We start from the raw sequence: 20,873 nt of genomic DNA on the forward strand, positions 1-20,873 counted from the left end.
TCTTGCTCGCTGAAATGATTGGAAGCAGACGAAGCAAACAAGTTGGAGGTCGAGTTTGAGCTTGAGATCGAGCCTGATGCAGACTGGAGCTGGGCGGGTGCTATTTGAGGCGAGTTGTGGGCAGAATCTTGCAAATCATCAAGGGTGTTACCCAAACCATGAGTCGAGTACTTGTCCGATTGCAGCTTGTTGTTGACCGCTCTGGATGATAAGTCCTGTCTCGAGTAGGAGTCGGCTTCCTCACCAGGTTCATGTAAGAACATGCAATTTGGATTTGGACAGTGTTGTCCTCTCAAGTAGGACGAGCAATACTTGGTTGTGCCGTGTGCTGCCCTCAACAGCTTCCCATCACTGATGGAGCCATCGACAGCAGCAATACATTTAGTTGCGTCTTCCTTTCTGGCAAAGGTAACGTAGACCCCGTAGCCCGGGCTTGAACTTAGATGGTGGGGGTTGTTTGGATTCGGTGCCCTCTTATTGATGACAATCTTATTGATCTTACCATACTGACCAAAATACTTTTCCGATTTCAACACCGGGATCAAATCGTCGTACGAGCAAGGCGGGTTCAATCCAACAACATAAACCAAATTTTTTTGGATTACCCTCATGCCCGCCAAATGGTGTCTCTTGGCTTGCTCTGCATCTTTCTTCTCCTTTTCTATTATCTTTTTCTCCTTCTTTCTCTTCTCAATCTTGGCCTTCTGCAACTTCCACTCCTCAGCCGTGATGTTTCGGTATTCTATGTTCTTGTCTTCATATGGTCTACGACAGGCTGGACACTTCCCGTTCAACTCCGGGTTCGTTCTTATATTGTTGTAGCAGAACTGACATATCTGATATCCACAAGGGCATGGCTTGAAGTTCTTATCCGTGATGTCCATCTCCTCGACGCAAAGTGGACAAAAATCATCTTCATCTTCAGATAAGAAGGAATCGCTGTTGTTTTCAAAGGACATTGTCTATTGTAAATCGGTGGTCAATGTATATGTTTGTGCTGTTCCTGAGAATTGTTTCTGATACTCTAGATTGTGCTGCCCATCCAAGAAGAAACGCCAAAACGACTTCTGTTAAGATCCACCCCAGGGCGTTATTGAAGGTTCACATTGATTTCATGCAGGGCCAACTTTCCTTCCCATTTTTTTTTCTCGTGACTAATGACACGTCACAAAAGCATGACAGTGCAACAAAATCTTTGTCACCTCACGACAAATTTTGTGTAGCGCAATTATTTTGATCACGTGCGGAATTTTATTTTATTTTATTTTTTTTCAGGTTTTTCTTTGACGCGTATAGCGTTTGGAGTGCTTGATCTTCCTGAAAACGAGTTTCGTCTCCATTTCGGATAGTCGAAATTTGATCAGAAGGAAAGCTGCCTAGTCCCAGTGCCTAAGGCTGTAGAGTAATCCAGTTTGTTGAAAATTACACACACTTTATTATGGCTACAGTACTATCAGGCGCAAGCGATGCTGAGAGTATGCACTATTTGTTGCAGAACTTGATGAGTTCAGACAATAACGTTAGAATCAGATCGGAGCTCACATTTAAACATATGATGGAATCGAACCCGGATGCTTTCCTTTTCTCTCTTATCCAAATTGCGCTAAATGACTCTTTGGAATTGGCCGTGAGACAAGCTTCCTTACTTCATTTGAAAAGAGCTGTGCCGTTGTACTGGTCTCCGGCTTTTGATAATTTCAGAGGCCCAAACACAATCAACCAAGAAGTGAAGCAAACACTACGAGAATCGTTGCTGAAATTGATTGGAGATCCAGACTCTAAGATAAGGAGCAGTTCGGGTTATGCGATTGTGCAGATAGCAGCAGTTGATTATCCCGATGAATGGCCAACTTTAATGGACCGTTTATACACCTCCACTACGAATCCACAATATTCGGTATATGAGATAATCGGCTCTTTGTACGTCATGCAAGAGATCTTTGACGATGTCGTCACTGATGAACAGTTCTTTGAGCAGGGGATTGCTGTTCAAGTGCTGAAAACTTGTGAAATGCTACTCGAAGGTGTCAACTACAATCTGGAAATTAAGGTGGAAACGTTGCGTTTACTACAGGTTGTTTGCAACTCTTTGGTCGATGTGGATCTCGAAATTCCATCCAGAGAAAGCTTCTGCCATGCAGTGGTTCCTCAAATCTACCAACTTCTTTTGAATATATCGAGAACCGTTTCAGAGAGCGGCCAGTATGTCAACCAACTTATGGCATGGGATTTCAAACACCAACTCTATACTGTCCTCAATTTTCTCGTTAATGCCTATGCAGAGCTGTTGGATAGATTTATTAGCGATTCACTCGATTTGGCGCTACTTGACTTATCCCTCGAAAGTAAAGTATACACCCAACTGCTAACAGTCGAGCCAATGCAATCTATTTTTGAATCAATTTTTGTAGACTTGAGCCAGTTTAATGCTTCACAAAGAGAACGTAGAGAACCTTTCCAGGTTTTGACCATGACTGTTGCCAAAAAGGTAGAACTTGTCCAAGCATTGATTGAAATCCATGGGCTAGGCAGCATAGAAAAAATCTCCAAATTATGTGATTTGCTTATACCACTATCTACCCTACCATTTTCAAAAATAGACGAATACAACGCTGACTTTAATCAATTTGTCACAGATGAGTCTGGTTTAGACGGTCAAATTACAGTGAGAGACTCTATTAGAGAATTGCTCAGTGATATGAATGCAAAAGATAATTCAATTTTCATACATATACTTGTTCAAAAGTTTGGTCACATTCAAGATTTTAGCATGGACCAGCTAGGAGTAGAGGCTGTTATTTTCCTGCTTGCATGCTGTTTTGACAACGACGATACTATTGTTTCTCAACCACCATTTGATGTGAACCATTTCCTTAACAATGTGGTTGAGCTAGCCACAAATGAACGATTAATAAATGAAGAATTTCAATTCTTAGTGGCACGACTAATTCTCATGATACCGAAGTTCATTTTCAAGTATGCCTCAATTTGTAAAGCTTTGGGTATTCCTTCATTCGAAAAGATTTCCTCCATAATAACAGAATTGGGAGGAGCAGACGATTATCTGATCATAAAGTCTGCAATATTGGTTTCACTTCAGTATTACAACTATTTTATTAGGGCCAAAGAATTTAGTACAGACATACAGCATAAGTTGCTTGAATTGGTTGACCAATTGAAAGAAGATTCTGAGGAGGATACCAATATGATGCTTTTGGAAGTAATGACTATCATTATTTGTATCGATAACAAGTCGTTGTCGCAAAATGCAGACTCAATTCATTTGATACTCAGTATTGGCTTTAAAAACGATTCCAATTTTGCTTTGAATACCTCGTTGTTTGAGTGCATTGAGGATTTGATTAGTGATATACCAAGAGAAACGTATTGGAACTTGGTATCATCTGTCTTTCCCTCACTTCTTGAAAAGATCTCGGAGTTCGATGGTGAATATAATTCACAGATTGACTTGTCACTACAGGTTATCAGTGTCTTCATTAAAGGACAAACCGGTCAGGAGTTTTCACCGCAAGTATTTCAGTCAACATTTGCAGTAGTGACAAAATTCATACTTGCTTGCGATGAGGATGCTCTTTTACAATCAGGTTCTGAATGCTTGATTGAACTTGTTAAAAACTCTGTCTCGTTATGCTCGGCATATGTTGACAATGAGACGCATGAAACAGGTATTGAAATCCTCCTGAAGAGCGTATCCAAGCTACTTTCCCCATCCATGTCTGATAGAGCCATTGCTAAACTAGGAGACTTGGTGACAGTCTTGTTGAATCAGTTTAGTGATTCCATTGACGAGTACTTGGAGGACATCCTTAAAGCCTTAACAGTAAGGCTAGTGAAGGCCAAAGAAGTTCCAACGATCGAGAACATGATTCTGATTTTCAACATGTTAACTATTTCACAACCCCAAGCAACGATCAACTTTTTGAACAGTTTCACGGTTGGGGACGAACCAGCGCTATCAAAAATCTTACCTATCTGGTTTCAAGCTTACGAGATTATGCGTGGTTATAACTCGATATTATCTAACGTTCGTGCTTTCATGGAGATTTTCAAGTTGAATTATCCAGCTGTTAAGCACCTCATTGTCGATGGCGATGCACTACAGCTACAAGTTCCCGAAGGCATTATAATAACAAGATCTATGGCGAAAAAGGTGCCAGTAAAATACGAGAAAATTCCAGCAGATGCTAAGATTATCAAACTTCTTCTTGATGAGCTAAAAAATGAAATAACTTCAGGCAAAAACATAGAAATCTCTTTAAAACAAGGACATGGTCATGATAACTATCACGAAAGTGAAACCGGTGACGACCACGATCCTCATCACAATCATTTTGAAGATGCAGAGAAAGAAGATGACTGGGAAGACATGGAAGGGCGGGGAGAGGCTACTTTTGATCAGCTGAAGTCCTATGTTGACGATGATGGCACTACCAAGAGAGGAAGCGATGCGACAGACAACGATATGCGACAACTCTTGATAGAATTTTTCAAAGAGTGCACATCCAAGAACATTGCCGATTTTGAAAGCATTTATAATAGCTGTTTGTCAGAAACACAGAAGAACTTTTTGTCGGAAAGTATTGCCTTTGCTTAGACTCTTGGTTGAGCTATTATCATACATCAATAGTTACAAGTACAAATACATAAATGTAAATTAGACAGAAAAAAACACTTATATATCAAATTCGAGATCAATGTTTATGTCTTTGATTAAAGCGTCAATACCTTCTCTTCTGAATACACTATTCTTAATTTTATTCTTATCATTTTCTTCCGCAGCTTTTTCTTCACTTTTCTGAGTATTTTCGTCCTCTGTGTAGGCAGATTTGTAAAAGACTTTAGGGTTCGTTCTCAATCTACTAAATGGATCACTGAAATCATTATTCTGCAGTTGTTTCCGTTTTGTTTCTACTAACTTCTTTTCTGCCTTTCTGATGAATTCTTGGTTAGACTTTTGGTTTCTGATATTGATCTGCTCTAATTTGGAAGTATTCTGTGTTCCCTTGAAAAAATTTTCCAACTGGCTAATCTCACTTTGAAGCGTATCTGCTCTCTGTTGATTGGCTTGTTCCAAAGCGACCTGAAGCTCCTCTCTCAATCTCCCCAACTTTCTGACTCTTGCTGCAGTATTCATTTCGTAGACTGATAACTCTTCCTTCCTTGCCATCATTCTGTTAATGTCCTCATCCGTCAATCTTTTGTTGGACATATTTTTCAACTCGTTGAATTTGTCTTCGACGTATCCCACGCTTGGCAGAGATTGCTTTTTCGATGTTGAAACTCTTTTCTTATAGCTATCAAAGTCTTCCTCTGTGAAAGGGGAATTAGACAAGCAGGACAGCTCCACCACAGTTGCCGAATCACCCTGTGATACTTTTAGATAGGTGTTGCAAGGCTTGCCAAACAATTTGTATGGTTTACCACCTCTTCTCACTTCCTCAACCAAAGCCATCCTATACTGTGGCCTACCAGTGGCCTTCGAGGGACCGATGTTGACTCTAACGAGAGTTCCAGGAATACAAGCGTCGAACTCTTCACGGTATAAGAATTTTTCAAGTACAGACCTTGTAGCCCTGATCTTGTTGTTGATGTCGTCTAAAGTAGCATCCTGGTACTGAGACTGGTTGAACTCTGCTTTCGCCCTCAAAGAGCCCTTTCTAGAGGCGCTGTATCCGTCAGAGTAGTAATCTTCCTCTTCATCTTCATCACCGTACCCAGCAAGCTCCTTAAGATCTGCGTCGTCATCCTCGTCGTCGTCATCCTCGTCGTCGACATCCATATAGTCTCCGTCGCCTCTTCTCTTCCTGTCTTCTTTCACGGACTTCTTTTCCCTCTGTCTTTTCAACTCAGAGAGCTTGCTGGTTCTCAGTTTCTTAGAAGTAGAACCCTTCTCAATAGTTTGAGACTCAGCCTTGCTCTGTCTCGCCCGCAAAGCCAAGAATCTTCTTTCTCTGAATGTTTCCTTCTCCTGTATACGGTCGTAGAGAATCCCTTCTCTAGAGACTTCATCCATCTGCATCAATCTCATCTTGTCCTCCTCGTCCTTGTATTTTCCCTCAAGAGGGTACGGGTCTTCTTCTGGGTTCAGCTCTTCGTCGTCATCTTCGTTCTCGGAATCTTCTTCGATAGTTCTCTTTGCAGTCTTGCGTCTTCCTGCCGCCACCTTTGGCTCGTAATCGCTTTCCTCGTCGGATCCAATTCCAGCTAACTCTAAAAGATCGTCGTCACTGTCGCTCATCCTGACTGCCTTAGAATATACGCTTTGTGCTATTTGAACCAGAATCTTCTTCCCTCAAGTCTTTCCTTCACTTCTTCTGCTTCATCTTCTTTCTCCTCAACTTCTCTTCCGTCATCCTCGTCTTCTTCACCATCCGCGCCGTCCCTGGAATAGCTGCCCAATCGGGCGATTCACAGCAAGTCTCTTTTGTCTCGCACATGTCCGTCGCTACCCTAATTAGGATATGTCTTTTCTTCCTCCCCTCAGGATCTATGTTGCTCTTGAAGAGGGAAGATGCGGAGGCGGTTTTAGGCTTCAAAAGGAGAAGCAACTACGCTTGTTTCAAAAGAGTCGATCTTAGTGAAGAACACCGATGCTGTCGACGGCGTCGAATACCAAGAAGAACACGGCGGGTCCGGCGGGTCCACCCGTCTCCACCGCAAAAAGATCACCTTCTATCTTGGTCACGGATGTTCGAAAAAACCAGATAAGGGCTCCATTTGCAGGGCACAAGCTGGAACAACTGAAGAAAAAGAAAGAGAAGTCAAGCGAGCGGGTGTCAAACCTGGTGCAGAGCATGAGGAGGTCGTCGAACTCGAAGTACTCTAACATTTCTGTGTCGAATTTGACATCCAACATCGGTGATATTCCCTCTTCGAGACAAAGAGAGGCACCTAGGCTCGTTCCATCGAAATTGTTTGATTCGAACAATTTCTATCAAAGAATTCCACAGTATGTGAAGAACTTACCAAGCAGAACGTCGAAAATCACGCAGAAGTTGGTTTTGATTCCCGAAAACGGATCTGTGAGCTCGGAGGATTCTAGGGAAAAGTCGACTACAGAGAACATATTCCAAGAGGTGTGCAATAGAACTAAAGCAGAGAAGCTCACAAAAGAACAAAGAGAACACGAATATCCGCGTGTCACCGCGTACTTGATTGCAGAAGGTTTCAACTTGAAGCTGACCTCCAAGTTTTTAGCCAAGTACCACATGGTCCTGCCCCGTCTTTATGATGAAGTATTGTACATACCATACTCTCTACCTCTACTTCCTGGTGAGAATGGGTATAGAGTCCAGTCGAATAACTCTTTGAAGATGCAACGAGGTATCAAATTGATGGAGCATTTTATTAACAAATCTGAAGAAAGAGATCATCATTATGAGTTTTATTCCGGTGCCGATAATGAGAATAACATAACTAGTGTCGAAAGCGGTAATACAATAACAAATTCACCTAACACAAACAGCGACTTCGATCCATCCGAACCCCAATATTTTGTCAGTTCTAGTCCAACAGAAAGTGTCATTGAGCGTGAAATACGAGATAGTATAGACGAAGACCGCTCGAATTCGACGGAATCTACACAATCTTCGGATACTTCCATGCGAGCAGAATTGAACACCAAACATCAGCAAAGCACTGACGAAAGGAAGCTGTTTTCCAGTACTCCAAATCTAAATTCAGAACAAAATAAAGAATCTTTAGGTACGTCAGCTAATGGAACGAATAAAGAAAATGTAGATGAGAGTCTAAGGCGATATTCCACCGCTAAGTCAAAACATCCACATCTTCCAGATTTAAGCAAGCACGCAGAAATGTTTATTCTTGACTACGGGGTGGTTGTCTTCTGGAACTTTAGTGAGATACACGAAAAAAACATTCTTGCAGATTTGGTATTTGCCAAGATACAACCGGGTGAATTCGACTTAGACGACGATGACGATGATGATGACGACGAAAGTGACGATGAGAACGACGAATATGACGATGACTATATTGCAGTTGCTGCAAGGGAAGCCCATAATATTCGAAGACAGGGAGGCTTGGATGGGGACAATAATGATGATAACGAGGATGGCGATGATAAAAATGAAGAAGAAGAAGAAGAAGAAGAAGAAGAGGAGGAGGAGTTGTCTTTGATAGTCAAACCTGTTCCCGAGCATGACATCGAAACAGAGGAGTTTCATTTTGAGTACAACAGAGATGTTCCAACCCCCCGCATCTATAATGATATGATCACGTTGAAGTCGGGAGATCATTTGATCAAACTTACAATGTCTCATGCTATCGCACAATCAACAAAACTATCACTCTTTGAAGATAAAATGTCCACTATTTTGAATTCTATCTCAAAACTTCCAAAAGCCTTGGCAATGACAGGTAGACTGCAGAACTATACGACCAAACGGTTGTTGACCAAAACGGGACGATTGTTCCAGTTACGAAGTGAGGTCAACCTATTGTCCAATGTCCTTGATACGCCTGAATATTTTTGGTCTATTGAGCCAGGGTTACATCCATTATATACAGCCGTGCGTGACTATTTGGAAATCGAACAAAGGGTGGAGGTCATAAATGATCGATGTAAGGTGTTCCTTGATTTTTTCGACATCTTATCTGATTCTTTGGCTGAACGTAAAATGACCAAAATCACCAAGATGTTGATTGTTGCAATAGGTATAAGTGTCATTGTCTCTATGGTGGAGATATTTGTTCGGTACTTAATCATCACGAAATTCACAGGTGTATAATTTATAGATTTGATTATTATAAATATATCATTATAGAAAGAAATTACACATTGGGAAAAAAACCAAGATTTGCCTCAACCAACATTTATTTCTTTTGCTTACCGTCAGGAACAGTGAAGAAAATGTACTTCCCGTCCTTGTTGGAGTCTAAGATGTAGTAGCCTTTTCTTTCGAATTGGATGATATCACCAACCTTCATCGACTCAACATTAACGTCAGCAATAGCTTTGGTAGTGAATTTAGTATCTGGAGTGAGAAAATTTTCAAAATTGTCACCTTCGTCCAACTTGTCTTTGGTGATCAAGTGGTCGAAATCGACTAAGTCAACTGGGACGTTCTTTTCAGAAGCCAACCAAGTCAATTTCTTCTCGGTCTTCCTGAAGTCACCATCCAAGTTCAACTTAGCATCGATGGAGGTGACCTTCCCTTCAGCGTCCTTGTGAACCTTGGTACAGATAACATTACCCCAATCCATGAAGGTGACTTCTTCACCATCCTTAATCGCAGCAGCATCAATTTGTTCAATCAGAGCCTTGGAAGAGTAGTAGACATTTTTTTCACCAACAGCAGGGTTTTTCTTGTGCTTTGGTTTCTTTTCAGCATGTAACTCAGGACCATCAACAATGTTGACAGTAACCAAGTCCTTTGATTCTAAAGCAGTATGTCTAGGAGCAATTGGATCAATGATCTTCTTGTTGGCAGCCCAAATGATACTCCAGTCCAAGTTGATGATATTCTTTGAAGGCCCTTGAGAAATAATGAAATTCTTCAAACCTTCAACTGTCATACCTCTTCTTCTGATACCTCTAACGGTAGGGAATCTTGGGTCATCCCAGTTGGAAACGTATCCCTTGTCAACAAACCATTGTAACTTTCTCTTTGATAACAAGGTTCTGACAAAGTTAACTCTGGCGAAATCCCAAATGTGAACCTTTCTCAGGCCTAATGCATTCAACATCCATTCGTACTGTGCATTTCTGTCTCTGTATTCAATGGTTCTCAAAGCATGGGTGACGCCTTCCAAGGCATCGACAATTGGAACACAGAAGTCATAGGTTGGGTAGATTTTCCAAGCACTACCAGTTCTATGGTGGGGAGTCAAGTTACATCTGTAAATGACAGGGTCTCTCAAGGTCTTGTTCAATGCAGTGTAGTCAATTTTGGCTCTCAAACAGTTCTTCAGGCCTTCTTCAGTACCGTTTTTCATGTCTTCAGTGAAAATCTTCAAGTTTTCTTCGACTGTTCTGTCTCTTCTTTCGGATTTTAGACCGTCCATTCTTTCTGCTCTCATCTTTTCCAATGGAGTATCGTCACAGTAGGCCTTACCTTCCTTGATCATCTTGATAGCTAGGTCATACATTTCTTGGAAGTAGTCAGAAGAGTAGGTGATTCTGTCACCCTTGATACCCAACAATCTCAAATCTTCGATGATGGAGTCTTGAAACTCGGTCTTTTCCTTTGAAGGGTTAGTGTCATCGAATCTGATGATTAACTTACCGTGGTATGCGTTGGCAAAGTATTGGTTCAAAACAGCAGCCTTAGCATGTCCAATGTGCAAGTATCCAGATGGCTCAGGTGGGAATCTAGTGACAACCTCACCGTCTTTAGCGTCGATAAGATCAATTTCAAAGTTGGCCTTGTGAATCTCTTTCTTACCGTTCTTTGACAATTTCTTCATTTCAGCGAGAGAAGTAGAAAGTAATGTTGGCATTTCGCCGAATCTCTTGTCGGATTCTAAGAACTGGTACCATCTTGTGACGTTGATGTAAACTGAGTTTTTAAGAACCGAACCCATGACTGGGTTGGCTCTTAAAGCACCCCAGATTGCAATATCAGCAGCAGTGATCTTGTATCCAATAATGAACGATCTAAGGTTCAAGTGAGATTCAAGTTTTTCCAAATCAACAGATAACTTCTTGAAATCCTTGACAAGTAACTTTTCATGAGAGAACTTGATCCATTCTTCAGACTCTTTCTTTGCTAAAATGACAGTTGGAAATTCGGTTCCAAAATAATTCAAAATTTCGATAGAGTCAGTAGAAACTGTTTCGTCGCCCTTCAAAAGCTGGGCAGATGTAGCAACATCTTTTGAAACAGTTTTGCCGTCCACAAAGTTGAGTTTTATGTCACCATCAGAAGAGGTGTTGATAAATGCAGCTGCAGTCAAAAGCGCATAATCAACTGCTGGTGCCTTACCAGCAATGTTCAATACGTAACTCATTGCTGTTATTGTATGATGAAAGCCTAAGTCAAAGAGAATGAGCACTGGTGGAACGAAGCTGAGAACGTTAGGAAGATTCATCCAGAAGTACTGCGTTTTTTCCAACCGTCTCCTTCCCTCTGCCTCAGATGCCCAGCACTGAAAAAAAAATCGTGATTCATGGTGCCTTCTTAGCGGCTAATTTAAAAAGCCGCTAAATCACCAGTTTCGTCAAAAAAAAGTTGAGTTACGTAAACTACAACAATCATTGGGACGTGGTGATATTATCAATAAAAAAGTCATTTTGATGAGCAACAAGCGTAAGTTCAAGCTATTAGCCATAAGTAAGAGCAGAAGTTGAAATTGTGATACTTTTAAGGTATAAAAAGCGACTTTTTTTTCAAAAAAGAAAAGCTCATTTTTTTGGAAGCTAGCTAACACATAAGAAAATTCAACAGTTTTAGCTTGGTCAATTGGTGAAAAGAACAACGAAAGTTAAAAATCGGGGAAATATATAGGTCAGACTCCAGTGTATGTACCTATTAGAAGAATGTTTGATTCTTTTCTATAACAGGGAGGCAAAAGATAACCCAATACCCACCTTCAAAACTCCATTATTCATCGGTATGATATGACCGACGCGCCGATTTTTCCCTACTGCTTTTTTTTTCTGCAATTTTCATGTTTCTTTGATGTTCAAGAAGATTTCGAAAAGTTATGACCTATATTAAGAAAGAAGCGTGTCATTTCGTGCTTTTTGGATAACATTCTCAACAAGAAATGGAGTCAAAATATTCAATCAGAAAATTCTCAGAAAACTCTACGGTGAAAAGGCCGAAGGAGTTAGGCTGTTTTTCGAGAAATATTGAAAATGATATCACGATAGATGATTCCCAGCTTAGTTACTATTACCTTTCAGACGCCGATTTGAACACTCCTGATGGAATAGACTTGAGTGGAGGCTTTTCCTCTTTTAAGGCAAATCCAAAACTAGACTACGGTGACTTTACTGGTCTTCTTAGGTGCATAATGAACTACGAAATTGAGCACAACAAAAAAGTATCAGCTAAATTGATTACCTGGAGAGGATTATTGAAAACATTAATGCTTCTACCATACGAAAACCGAGACAGACTCGTTTACAACATAGTTGTCTTTGATCGTCAGCTTTTCATGCAATCTGACATTGAATTTAGAAGAGAGGCCGAGAGTGTGACTCCAAATGATATCCAAAGGAAATTTATGTATTCCGGCTACAAGTTTGAAAAAATTGCGACTCTTCCCAAGCCTTGGGCTAAATGCACAAGAAAGGAGATTGAAAAGAGAAATAAGTTAGAAGTAAACAATATTGAGCAATATGGTATAGTGGTGAAGACAACCATTGGATCGACTCCTCTGCTCCTCGGTGCGGAGGTAGATTGTGTCTGGGATTTCAAACCAAACGACGGATCTTCACCATTAGCTCATTATGTTGAGTTAAAAACCACTGGACCACTGAATGACCCAGGCAAGGTATTCAACTTCGAAAACAAACTGTTGAAAACATGGGCGCAATGTTTCTTGGTGGGTATACCAAGAATAATTTATGCGTTCAGAGACGCATCGCTGAAGATTAGGAGCATTGAAGAGTTCAAAACCGAGGATATACCTCTGATGATCAAGAATAATCCTATATCGGTACAAAGACAGCAGCAGAATCCTAATGTAAGAATTGTTAACAAATCGATGCAATCCATCAAGTTTTTGAGTGGTATTCTCAGCTGGTTGGAGGAAAGCATACCTATTGACGATGAAACCAAGACCTATAGGTTAGAGTTTGACCCAAGCAAGAATAGTATGTTTGTGAATTTGCTCGAGAATGATGAAGAAACCACCAAAAAGTTACAGTCTCCATACGATGGTGAGAATGGTGGAATGCTAACAGAAGAATTCAAGTTATGGAGAGAAAAATTAAATGTCTCAAGTAAATAATAGCTTTGCTCATAGTATAGTGTACTTTATTTAATTTGTTAAATATAACATATTTTTCAGGTCTATCCAGAATAGGCGGTACATGATAGTGATTACACAAATTAGATAAAAAATGGAAGGAAGTATAAAAAGCTATGACGGTAAGAAAATAAAAGATTAGCGGACATTTCATCCAATGCGCTATGATCTTATAAAATTAGACCAAAGCAGCAGCAAGACCTGCTACGGCAAAGAAAGAGCCCGCTGGTACATATTTCGCAGCAGCAGCGGCGGTGAAAATGGAGGTGGAGCTTACTTCATGGTGACCTGAGCTAGTCGTAAAACTACTCAAAGTGGAAGACGTGGTGACTGGAGTAGTGGTTGGTGCACTGGAGGAAGGTGGAGCACTGGAGGAGGAGGTAGAGGATGAAGATGAAGATGAAGATGAAGAAGCTTGTTTCTGGAGAGTCAACGGAAGACAGCCAGATGGAGCATCCTCCGGGTAATACATGACTTCGTAGGAGCTGACAGAGTATTGATATGGGTCGTTGGTGTTTTTACAACCAAAGAAATGCTTGGAAGAACCGTTGACCAACAAGAAGTCGTTGTTGTCGAAGGTGATTTCGGAGTCTGGCCCTTCGACACTAACAGCCACATAGCCACTGGAGACTCTGAAGAACTGCAGCACGCCCGTGTCAAGGATGATTTGCTTTTCGGTTTCGTTGTAGGACAAAGTGGCGCCCTGGCCTTCGGCCCCTAGGAAGCCGTAGTTGATGCCTGCCCCTTCGTGGATGAAACCGACACCCTTGTTGCTGATTTCCGTATTGTTGGAGTTGGACTTGGCGATCAAATAGATGTCTTCTGCGGAAGCGGCGACTGCTGAAGCAGCAAGAGCAAGGAGATTTTTGAAGTTCATTGCGGGTTCTGTGTTCGTTTTTTTTGTGTTGCAGAACAGATTATGGAATCTACGACTAAAAAATACTAAACTGAAGACTGAGCTACTAGATGGAAGAAACAGCCGAGATAAACGTCCCTTTTATAATGCAGAGACATACTGTGGAGTCTCAATAATTGCAGCTGCCTTGCAGAAGAAATTTCACTGTACCATGGTTGCACTCCGAGTTGTTGAGAAGGCCGATGTTTACAGTGCCCATGCTTTTGTGCAGACATCTATTTTTAAACCTATTTTGAAAAATTCGTAGTGACTGTGAAAGCCCTTCGGTGCGGGGAGATCGACCATGCAAACGAAGCCGATCCCCTCAGACTCGAGTGCCTTACTTGCACCAGGCACGGAGTATTCCGGTTCCTAGGTCCTAATGTTGCAATGCTGCAGTCCAGCCTGGGAGTGACGCATAATGCGGGGCAACAAAAGCGGCTGTTACAGTTTCTAAAAATATTGTTAAACGGCTGACAGGCACATTAGATGCAGACGTTATTCGCAAGCTGTTTTCCTTTTCGCCTATGGCGTCATCGTGCAGATCCGAGTGTACGCCGCAGTGCGGGCAACAGAAAGCTCCGCTATGACATCAGCGGGGTAAAAAAAAAGAGTGACTTCCGAGGGTCTTACCGGATTGGGTAAATCAGCTGTTTTTAGCTCCGAGGGTGCAGCAAGCGAGACCAGAGGATAGGAAAAACTCGGCTGACATGCGGGTGAAAGCTGAACATCATCAGCATTCGTGCCGTGACGCTTGACCTTAGCGCTGTGCGTGTTGCCTCCCAATTAGACGAATGAAGTTAAGCGATGTTGATGACAGGTGAAATTAGGTGATAAATAAAAAATACATATTAATTAGGTAGAAGATTATTAGATGAAGGACAAATATGTGTTAACAAATGATTCTAGTGGCCGGCTAGGATCTGGCCGAGAAAGCAATATAGAACCAGAAAGTTGCAGCGAGCGGATTATTTATACAGCCACCAGATCTTTTTCTCCTCGAAGACCTGTCTGCCCCCGTGGTTGGCAGCTGCTGCTGCTGCCCCCACCACCGTTCTTATTTCTTCGTCATTCCTGGTTCTGCCGCACAGGTAAACACCGGCGGCTTTTTTTAGTAACAGAGCGCATGTAGCCGGTAACCGTTACTTGCAGTCCGTCAGCAGATGCGGGCCCGGAAGCGAGGAAGGAGAGAAAAAAACCCCAGGACGATCCGAAAAGGGCTTCTGGCGGTCAGGGCCTCGGTGATAAATAGGGTCAGGGCTGAAGCAGGCCGGTGGAGAGACATGGGGCTCCGGATGCAGGAGAATCGGGTCTCGTTATGGCATTCTGAAAGCCGGTGATGTGCGGTTGCTGCTAATGTTGACATAGCATACAGGTACACAGAGGGATAAAAATAGCTACACAGAATGGTTGCCGAGCATGACATGGCATAGCATGGCATGGTGGACGGCGGGAGGGGAGCCGAAGCGTACCTAATGCTTCTTGACAACACCGCTGGCATTAGCCTTGCTGAGAATGTATTTCTTGTAGTCGTCGATCGTGCCGTCAAAACGGTAAACGCGGCCGTCCTCGCTGACCCAGATCTCCTTGCACACCTGTTTGATCATCGTCACGTCATGCGACACCATCAACACACCTCCCTGGAAGCGCTGGAGCGCTCCGGAGAGCGCATCCAACCCGGATGTGTCCAAGTGATTCGAAGGTTCGTCCATGATGAGGACGTGCGGGTTTGTCAAGCACAAAGCGGCAAAGGCCACTCTCGATTTCTGACCACCGGAGAGGAGTTGCATCCTCTGCAACGCCAATGGCCCCGTGATACCAAACGAGCCTAGATGTCGTCTGTACTCCTCGTCGGTCTTACCCGGGTATTTCTCGCTCATCCACTCCACCGCGTTCTTGGTCAAGTCCATCCCGTCGACGTGATGCTGCGCAAAGTAGCCGATACGCAACCTCGAGTTCTTCGACACAGATCCGTCCAACGGAGAGTTCGTGCCCATCAACACCTTCAACAAGGTAGTCTTACCACATCCGTTGGCACCCACAAGCGCCACCCTCGAGTTCATCTGGATGTCAAGGTCGACGTGGTTCAACAACATATTCTTCGGATCGTACCCAAAACTGACGTCCAACAATTGCAAGATCGGTGGCGACAACTTCTCAGGGTCTGGAAATCTGAATGTTATCTGCTTGTCCTCCTCTGGGGCCTCAAGCACGGGCAACTTTTCCAACTTTTTGATTCTCGATTGCGCCTCCGAGGACTTCGCAGCATTGTACCTGAACTTATCAATGAACGTCTGCAAATGCTCTCTGTAGGCCTTTTGGTTATCGTATTCTCTCTTTTGGTTCTTAATTCTCTCCTCTCTCGTAGCATAGAAAGAGTCAAAATTGGCACCTCTGTAGTAGTCCAATCTTTCGGAATGCTGGTGGATGATGTCTGTCGCAACTTCATTCAAAAATGCACGGTCGTGAGAAACAACCAAGACAGTGGCTGGGTACGTCTGGAGATAGTCACCCAAGTAGGCACTCGATGGAACATCCAACATATTGGTGGGTTCATCCAACAATAAGAGATCTGGCTTACAGAACAAGGCTCTGGCTAACGATAATCTCATCCTCCAACCACCGGAGAACGACTTAGTGGCTCTCTGTTGGGCTTCTTGGCTGAAACCCAACCCATATAGGATAGAGGAGGCTCTGGCCTCCGCCTTATCACTCTCAATCTCACCCAATTTCTCATGAACTTCCTCCAATTTATCGGTAAGGTCAACCTGCTCATTCTCCAATTTCTTCATTTCCAAGGATTCCTCATCGAACTCTTCTTTTAACTTCTCAATCTCGTCGACTCTTTCCCCAATTCTTTCTTGTTCAGTCAATAACTGCTTTCTCCAAACGTCGGCATCCAAGACAGACTGAAGTGCAATGGTATCATCTCCTCTAAGTTCTTGCTCAACGTGTAAAATGGTGATGTGCTTAGGAATATCCAACTCTCTTCTTGATAGTGCCCTTAAAAGGGTAGATTTACCAATACCGTTTTGACCAACTAAACCGTATCTTCTACCAAAGGCCAATGTCAATGACGCATTACTCAAAATTCTTTGACCCTCACCGACATATAAATCAAATGTATCGATCTTGATATCCTTTGATTTTCCTGCACCTGCACCAAACTCAATAGGATTCACCTTTAAGAAGAAAGAATCATAGTCGTCCTTTTGTTGATCATTGATAAGCTTAGAAGCTTCATACTGCACAAATCTATTATTTCTCTTTGCAACCTTTTTGGCAATCTTTGCTTCAGCCTTCTGCAACTTCTTCTTGTCAACTCTACTCTCAATGGATCTACCGGTATGCTCTATATCAGTAGATTGCAATAGTGCTAGCGAGGAATCTAGCTCTCTTTGCTTACTATTTATCAAACTGATGTCTAAAAGTCTCTTGGAGGTATCACCTGTAATTTCCAATTTTGACATATTGTCCTTCAATTGTTTTTCAATATTTTGCTGCAACTTTTCCCCAAGTTGTCTTACCTTGTTAGAATCCCCACCTGCACTAACAAGCAGTTCTTCAATAAACGAGACTTCCTTTGTAATGTCTAGTTGACGAGCCAAAACTGCATCCTCGGTGGAATGCAAAATATGTTGCATATATCCCACAGCATAATCAGCAACAACGCTATCTATAGAGCCTGCAGCTTGTCTCACCTGTAAACCTAAATTAGACATTGTCACTTTTGCTTATTGTCTCTTTCTTGCTCCAATGATATTGATAACTGAGGCCGATTTTGAGCTCCATCCCCACTTGTTGAATAAACCATTATGGATTTTTCAAAGCTGAGAAGAAAAATCATTCGCCTGTAACTCGAATTGCACGCGCAAATTTTTTTCGTCACATCAAATATTACTATACATTACTTACAAACTTTTAGAAATAAACGTCTAGTTTAAAATCATTTCAATAAAAGCTGGACCCTTCTTTTTCCTGTATAATCATCAAGAATGGAATGAATAGAAACATCCACTCTGTCGAAAACAGAGACACTTCTGCGCTTTCCTGATTTGTCGGAGAATTTCAATGTGTAGTTATCTTCGTCAAATTCGGCAGAGTTCACATCTCCAAGAACTTCCAACTTAATCAAACTCTCTACACCGTATTGAGGAACCAACACAACAACACCATTCGAAAAGACTTTGATAATGTAACCTTCCTGATCACTTTGATTGTTTTTCATCACTTGACCAACATAATATTCTATACTTGCTCTACCGGCAAATTGTGCGTTTCTGTGACGTTTGTTGATATTTTTTACAACCAAATCCATCTTAGTCTTGTCCATATGGATTTCATGCAATGGCTCGTAATCAATCGCAGCTGCTAGCTGACGATGTGCAACAACATCACAGTATCTACGAATGGGCGACGTGAAATGTGTGTAAATGTCCACGGCCAAACCATAATGCCTAAAGTCAGCATAGCTGAAATTTCCCGAAGCAAAATATTCAGCTGCCATCATGCATCTCGTAGCCATAATTCTAATCAAGGTATTGAAATATGGATCTTTAGGATCAACACATCTGTCTAATGAGTCTGCTAAAGACTTGCTGCTTTCGGTGGAAATCGATAGTCCCTTTTTGATCCGAAGCATATCATTCAATAACTCAAAGTTAGTAGCCGGTGGTTCACCATGACGACGTAGCATCGCAACTTGGGGGAAGGCATCATATATTTTTCTTGCAACGGAAATATTAGCACACAACATAAATTCCTCAACTAATGAGTTGGTGTCAAGCAACTTTTTGATTTCCACCTCATTCGGATCAGAAGTTTCACTATCAGTATGCACCTTAACTTCAGGCGAGGCCAAGTTCAATGCTCCAGCGTCCAATCTCTTCTGCTTCAACTTTTTGGAAAGCTTTAACAAAATTCTCATTCCGAGTGTTAATTCGTCTTGCTGAGACTTATCATCAATACGTATTTGGGCTTGTTCATAAGCAAATGCTTCTCTAGACTTAATGATTGACTTCGTGAAACTAACATTCAAAATGTTAGCGTCTTCGTCCATTTCCCACAAGACAGAAAACGCAAATCTATCAACGTATGGCTTTAATGAACATAAATCGGTACCCAACAACATTGGCAACATATCAATTCTCTTATCAACAAGATAAACAGAAGTACCTCTGGATGCACCTTCCTGATCTAGAGGTGTACCCGCTTTAACAAAATGAGTAACATCTGCAATATGGACACCAACTTCATAGTTACCATTAGGTAATTTTCTTGCATGTAAGGCATCGTCAATATCGACACATCCTGGAGGATCAATCGAGCAAATAAGTCTATCCCTCAAGTCCTTTCTTTTCTCCAATAGTGGGTCACCGTTACTAATGTAATCAGCAACATTCCAATCGTGTCCTTCCTTTGGCAAGCATGCTAAAACGTTTTTAGAGAACGGTCTGTATTCAACATCATGCTCCAATAGTAAGGCCTCTTGCTCCGCATCTTTATCTTCAATCTCACCTAATGTTCTGACAAAATGCCCACTTGGAAATTTAGAGTTTGAATTCCAGCTGTCAATAGCAACGACAATTCTTTTGCCCATCAACTCCTTCGCCCTCCGTGTTCTAATTCTAATCTTAGGCAAAGATCTGTCCATTAATATCACAAAACAGTTTTTAGCCGAGTTGCTTACAACCTCATTTTTGTTGACAGCGTTTGGTGAAAGCTGTCCGACGTAAAGCCTCCAACTTCTCTTCACTATTCCGACAACTCTACCAGTTGGTGATATCTTTTCGTCTTCGTTTTCTGTTGTCTGTGCCTTGATAGCTTCCTGAGTTAACAACTTTCTTTCCTTATCACTGATTATAACCTCATTGTCATCGTCGTCCCCTAATCCATCTTTGTCGATAGTTTCTTCGTCAATGATTTGAGTTGAAGGTTTTTTCCACTTGCTTTTAGGCAGAAGTTCAATCACAACGTTATCACCGTTGAAAGCTCTGTTCAAGTTCTCTCTACCTAAAATCAAAAGCGGTTTAGGAATAGCTGATGTCATAACACTACCTTCCAAAAAGTTGTATGATGAGATACTGATGTTACCCTGGTATAAACTTCCATTTTTGATACCACCCATTAGTCTAGCCGAGGAATAGTATTCTGGGTATTTGATTTCGTTTATTTGCTTTTCAAAATTCTCGGTGGATGGTAACAAATCGTTCAATTCCTCGGAATCTGGCAGTAGTTTAATATATTCGTGGATTGTGTAGGACATAACACCGTCTTTGACAGCCAGTTCCTTATTGGCCTTATCACCAGTAATGAGTAAAACTGATATTCCAGCATCTGAAAGATGGTTGTTGTAATACTTGGCTGTTTGCCTGATCAATCTGTCGTTATAATCATTGATAATTTCACCTTGCTTTCTTGGCACGTATGTTTCGACCTTAAATTCATTGTGGAACACAACAAACCTTTTCTCTTCGTTTTTTGTCAACGTTCTTAGTCTCATGTATATAGGATAGCTCTGATTACGAACCTCATTCAAAACTGTTTGTGGGACAATGACATCATAAAACACCTTATCGTTTTCTAAAATGTCAATAGCATTGAGTACAATGTTCGTGTCAACCACAACATAGTGCTTCCCTATTTTACCTTTCGTCAACGCTAGAGGGGATTCCGACAAAATCGGATGTGGAACTTCACCCGAGGGACCAGGTTTGTAGCACTCAATACACTTATCACAAGCTTTGGAAAAACATGGAATATCGTCTCTGATATAATGCTCTCTGACAATTTTTGTTGCATTTCCATTTCTAGATCTGACAAAAACTTTTTGCGTCACAGTCAAGCCTGAGGCAAGTCTCTTTCTCTTGACTGATGCAGACATCTTTCAAAATACTTAGTTGTATGAAGCAAGTTGTATGTCTTTGCTTACTTTTGCCTTGTCTCTGCAACATGAATCTGTACTTACAGCTTTTGTCTACAGATAGATATTTTTCTTCTAGGGATGAAAAAAAAAACT

General features: G+C 41.7%; 9 protein-coding genes across 9 annotated transcripts; 3 read left to right on the plus strand and 6 right to left on the minus strand.

Moving 5' to 3' along the window:
* Positions 1-212: 212 nt before the first annotated feature.
* PICMEDRAFT_18623 (hypothetical protein) lies at positions 213-926 on the minus strand (the record flags this gene model as incomplete). The annotated part of the gene is made up of 1 exon (XM_019162080.1): positions 213-926. A coding segment is annotated over one exon (714 nt), but the record flags the coding sequence as incomplete, so codon positions are not given.
* A 560-nt stretch (positions 927-1,486) lies between these two features.
* PICMEDRAFT_23071 (hypothetical protein) lies at positions 1,487-4,603 on the plus strand (the record flags this gene model as incomplete). Its single annotated transcript, XM_019162294.1, has 2 exons — positions 1,487-2,407; positions 2,489-4,603. Coding segments are annotated over 2 exons (3,036 nt in total), but the record flags the coding sequence as incomplete, so codon positions are not given.
* PICMEDRAFT_16253 (hypothetical protein) lies at positions 4,364-6,311 on the minus strand. The gene has a single exon (XM_019161139.1). It carries the CDS (start codon positions 6,257-6,259, stop codon positions 4,694-4,696), a length of 1,566 nt encoding a protein of 521 aa, XP_019017467.1. The 5' UTR covers positions 6,260-6,311; the 3' UTR covers positions 4,364-4,693.
* A 300-nt stretch (positions 6,312-6,611) lies between these two features.
* On the plus strand, positions 6,612-8,771 carry PICMEDRAFT_33415 (hypothetical protein; the record flags this gene model as incomplete). The annotated part of the gene is made up of 3 exons (XM_019162822.1): positions 6,612-7,683; positions 7,816-7,935; positions 8,140-8,771. The coding sequence occupies 3 exons, from the start codon at positions 6,612-6,614 to the stop codon at positions 8,769-8,771; spliced, it is 1,824 nt and encodes a 607-aa protein (XP_019017468.1).
* Positions 8,568-11,327, minus strand: PICMEDRAFT_16254 (hypothetical protein). The gene has a single exon (XM_019161140.1). The coding sequence runs from the start codon at positions 10,990-10,992 to the stop codon at positions 8,857-8,859; it is 2,136 nt and encodes a 711-aa protein (XP_019017469.1). The 5' UTR covers positions 10,993-11,327; the 3' UTR covers positions 8,568-8,856.
* Positions 11,328-11,751: 424 nt separating this feature from the next.
* On the plus strand, positions 11,752-12,942 carry PICMEDRAFT_72434 (hypothetical protein; the record flags this gene model as incomplete). Its single annotated transcript, XM_019164194.1, has 1 exon — positions 11,752-12,942. The coding sequence occupies one exon, from the start codon at positions 11,752-11,754 to the stop codon at positions 12,940-12,942; it is 1,191 nt and encodes a 396-aa protein (XP_019017470.1).
* Positions 12,943-13,384: 442 nt separating this feature from the next.
* On the minus strand, positions 13,385-13,822 carry PICMEDRAFT_22026 (hypothetical protein; the record flags this gene model as incomplete). Its single annotated transcript, XM_019162232.1, has 1 exon — positions 13,385-13,822. A coding segment is annotated over one exon (438 nt), but the record flags the coding sequence as incomplete, so codon positions are not given.
* Positions 13,823-15,327: 1,505 nt separating this feature from the next.
* Positions 15,328-17,577, minus strand: PICMEDRAFT_72436 (hypothetical protein; the record flags this gene model as incomplete). The annotated part of the gene is made up of 1 exon (XM_019164195.1): positions 15,328-17,577. One exon carries the CDS (start codon positions 17,575-17,577, stop codon positions 15,328-15,330), a length of 2,250 nt encoding a protein of 749 aa, XP_019017472.1.
* A 224-nt stretch (positions 17,578-17,801) lies between these two features.
* On the minus strand, positions 17,802-20,738 carry PICMEDRAFT_72437 (hypothetical protein; the record flags this gene model as incomplete). The annotated part of the gene is made up of 1 exon (XM_019164196.1): positions 17,802-20,738. One exon carries the CDS (start codon positions 20,736-20,738, stop codon positions 17,802-17,804), a length of 2,937 nt encoding a protein of 978 aa, XP_019017473.1.
* Between the last annotated feature and the right edge of the window lie 135 nt (positions 20,739-20,873).

Source organism: Pichia membranifaciens (genome assembly GCF_001661235.1).
Source record: "Pichia membranifaciens NRRL Y-2026 unplaced genomic scaffold PICMEscaffold_3, whole genome shotgun sequence".
In the NCBI taxonomy this organism is placed as follows: domain Eukaryota; kingdom Fungi; phylum Ascomycota; class Pichiomycetes; order Pichiales; family Pichiaceae; genus Pichia; species Pichia membranifaciens.

Coding starts and splice junctions, on each gene's coding strand:
- PICMEDRAFT_16253 (XM_019161139.1), bottom strand. CDS start 6,259: ATGAGCGACAGTGACGACGATCTTTTAGAGTTAGCTGGAATTGGATCC.
- PICMEDRAFT_16254 (XM_019161140.1), bottom strand. CDS start 10,992: ATGAGTTACGTATTGAACATTGCTGGTAAGGCACCAGCAGTTGATTAT.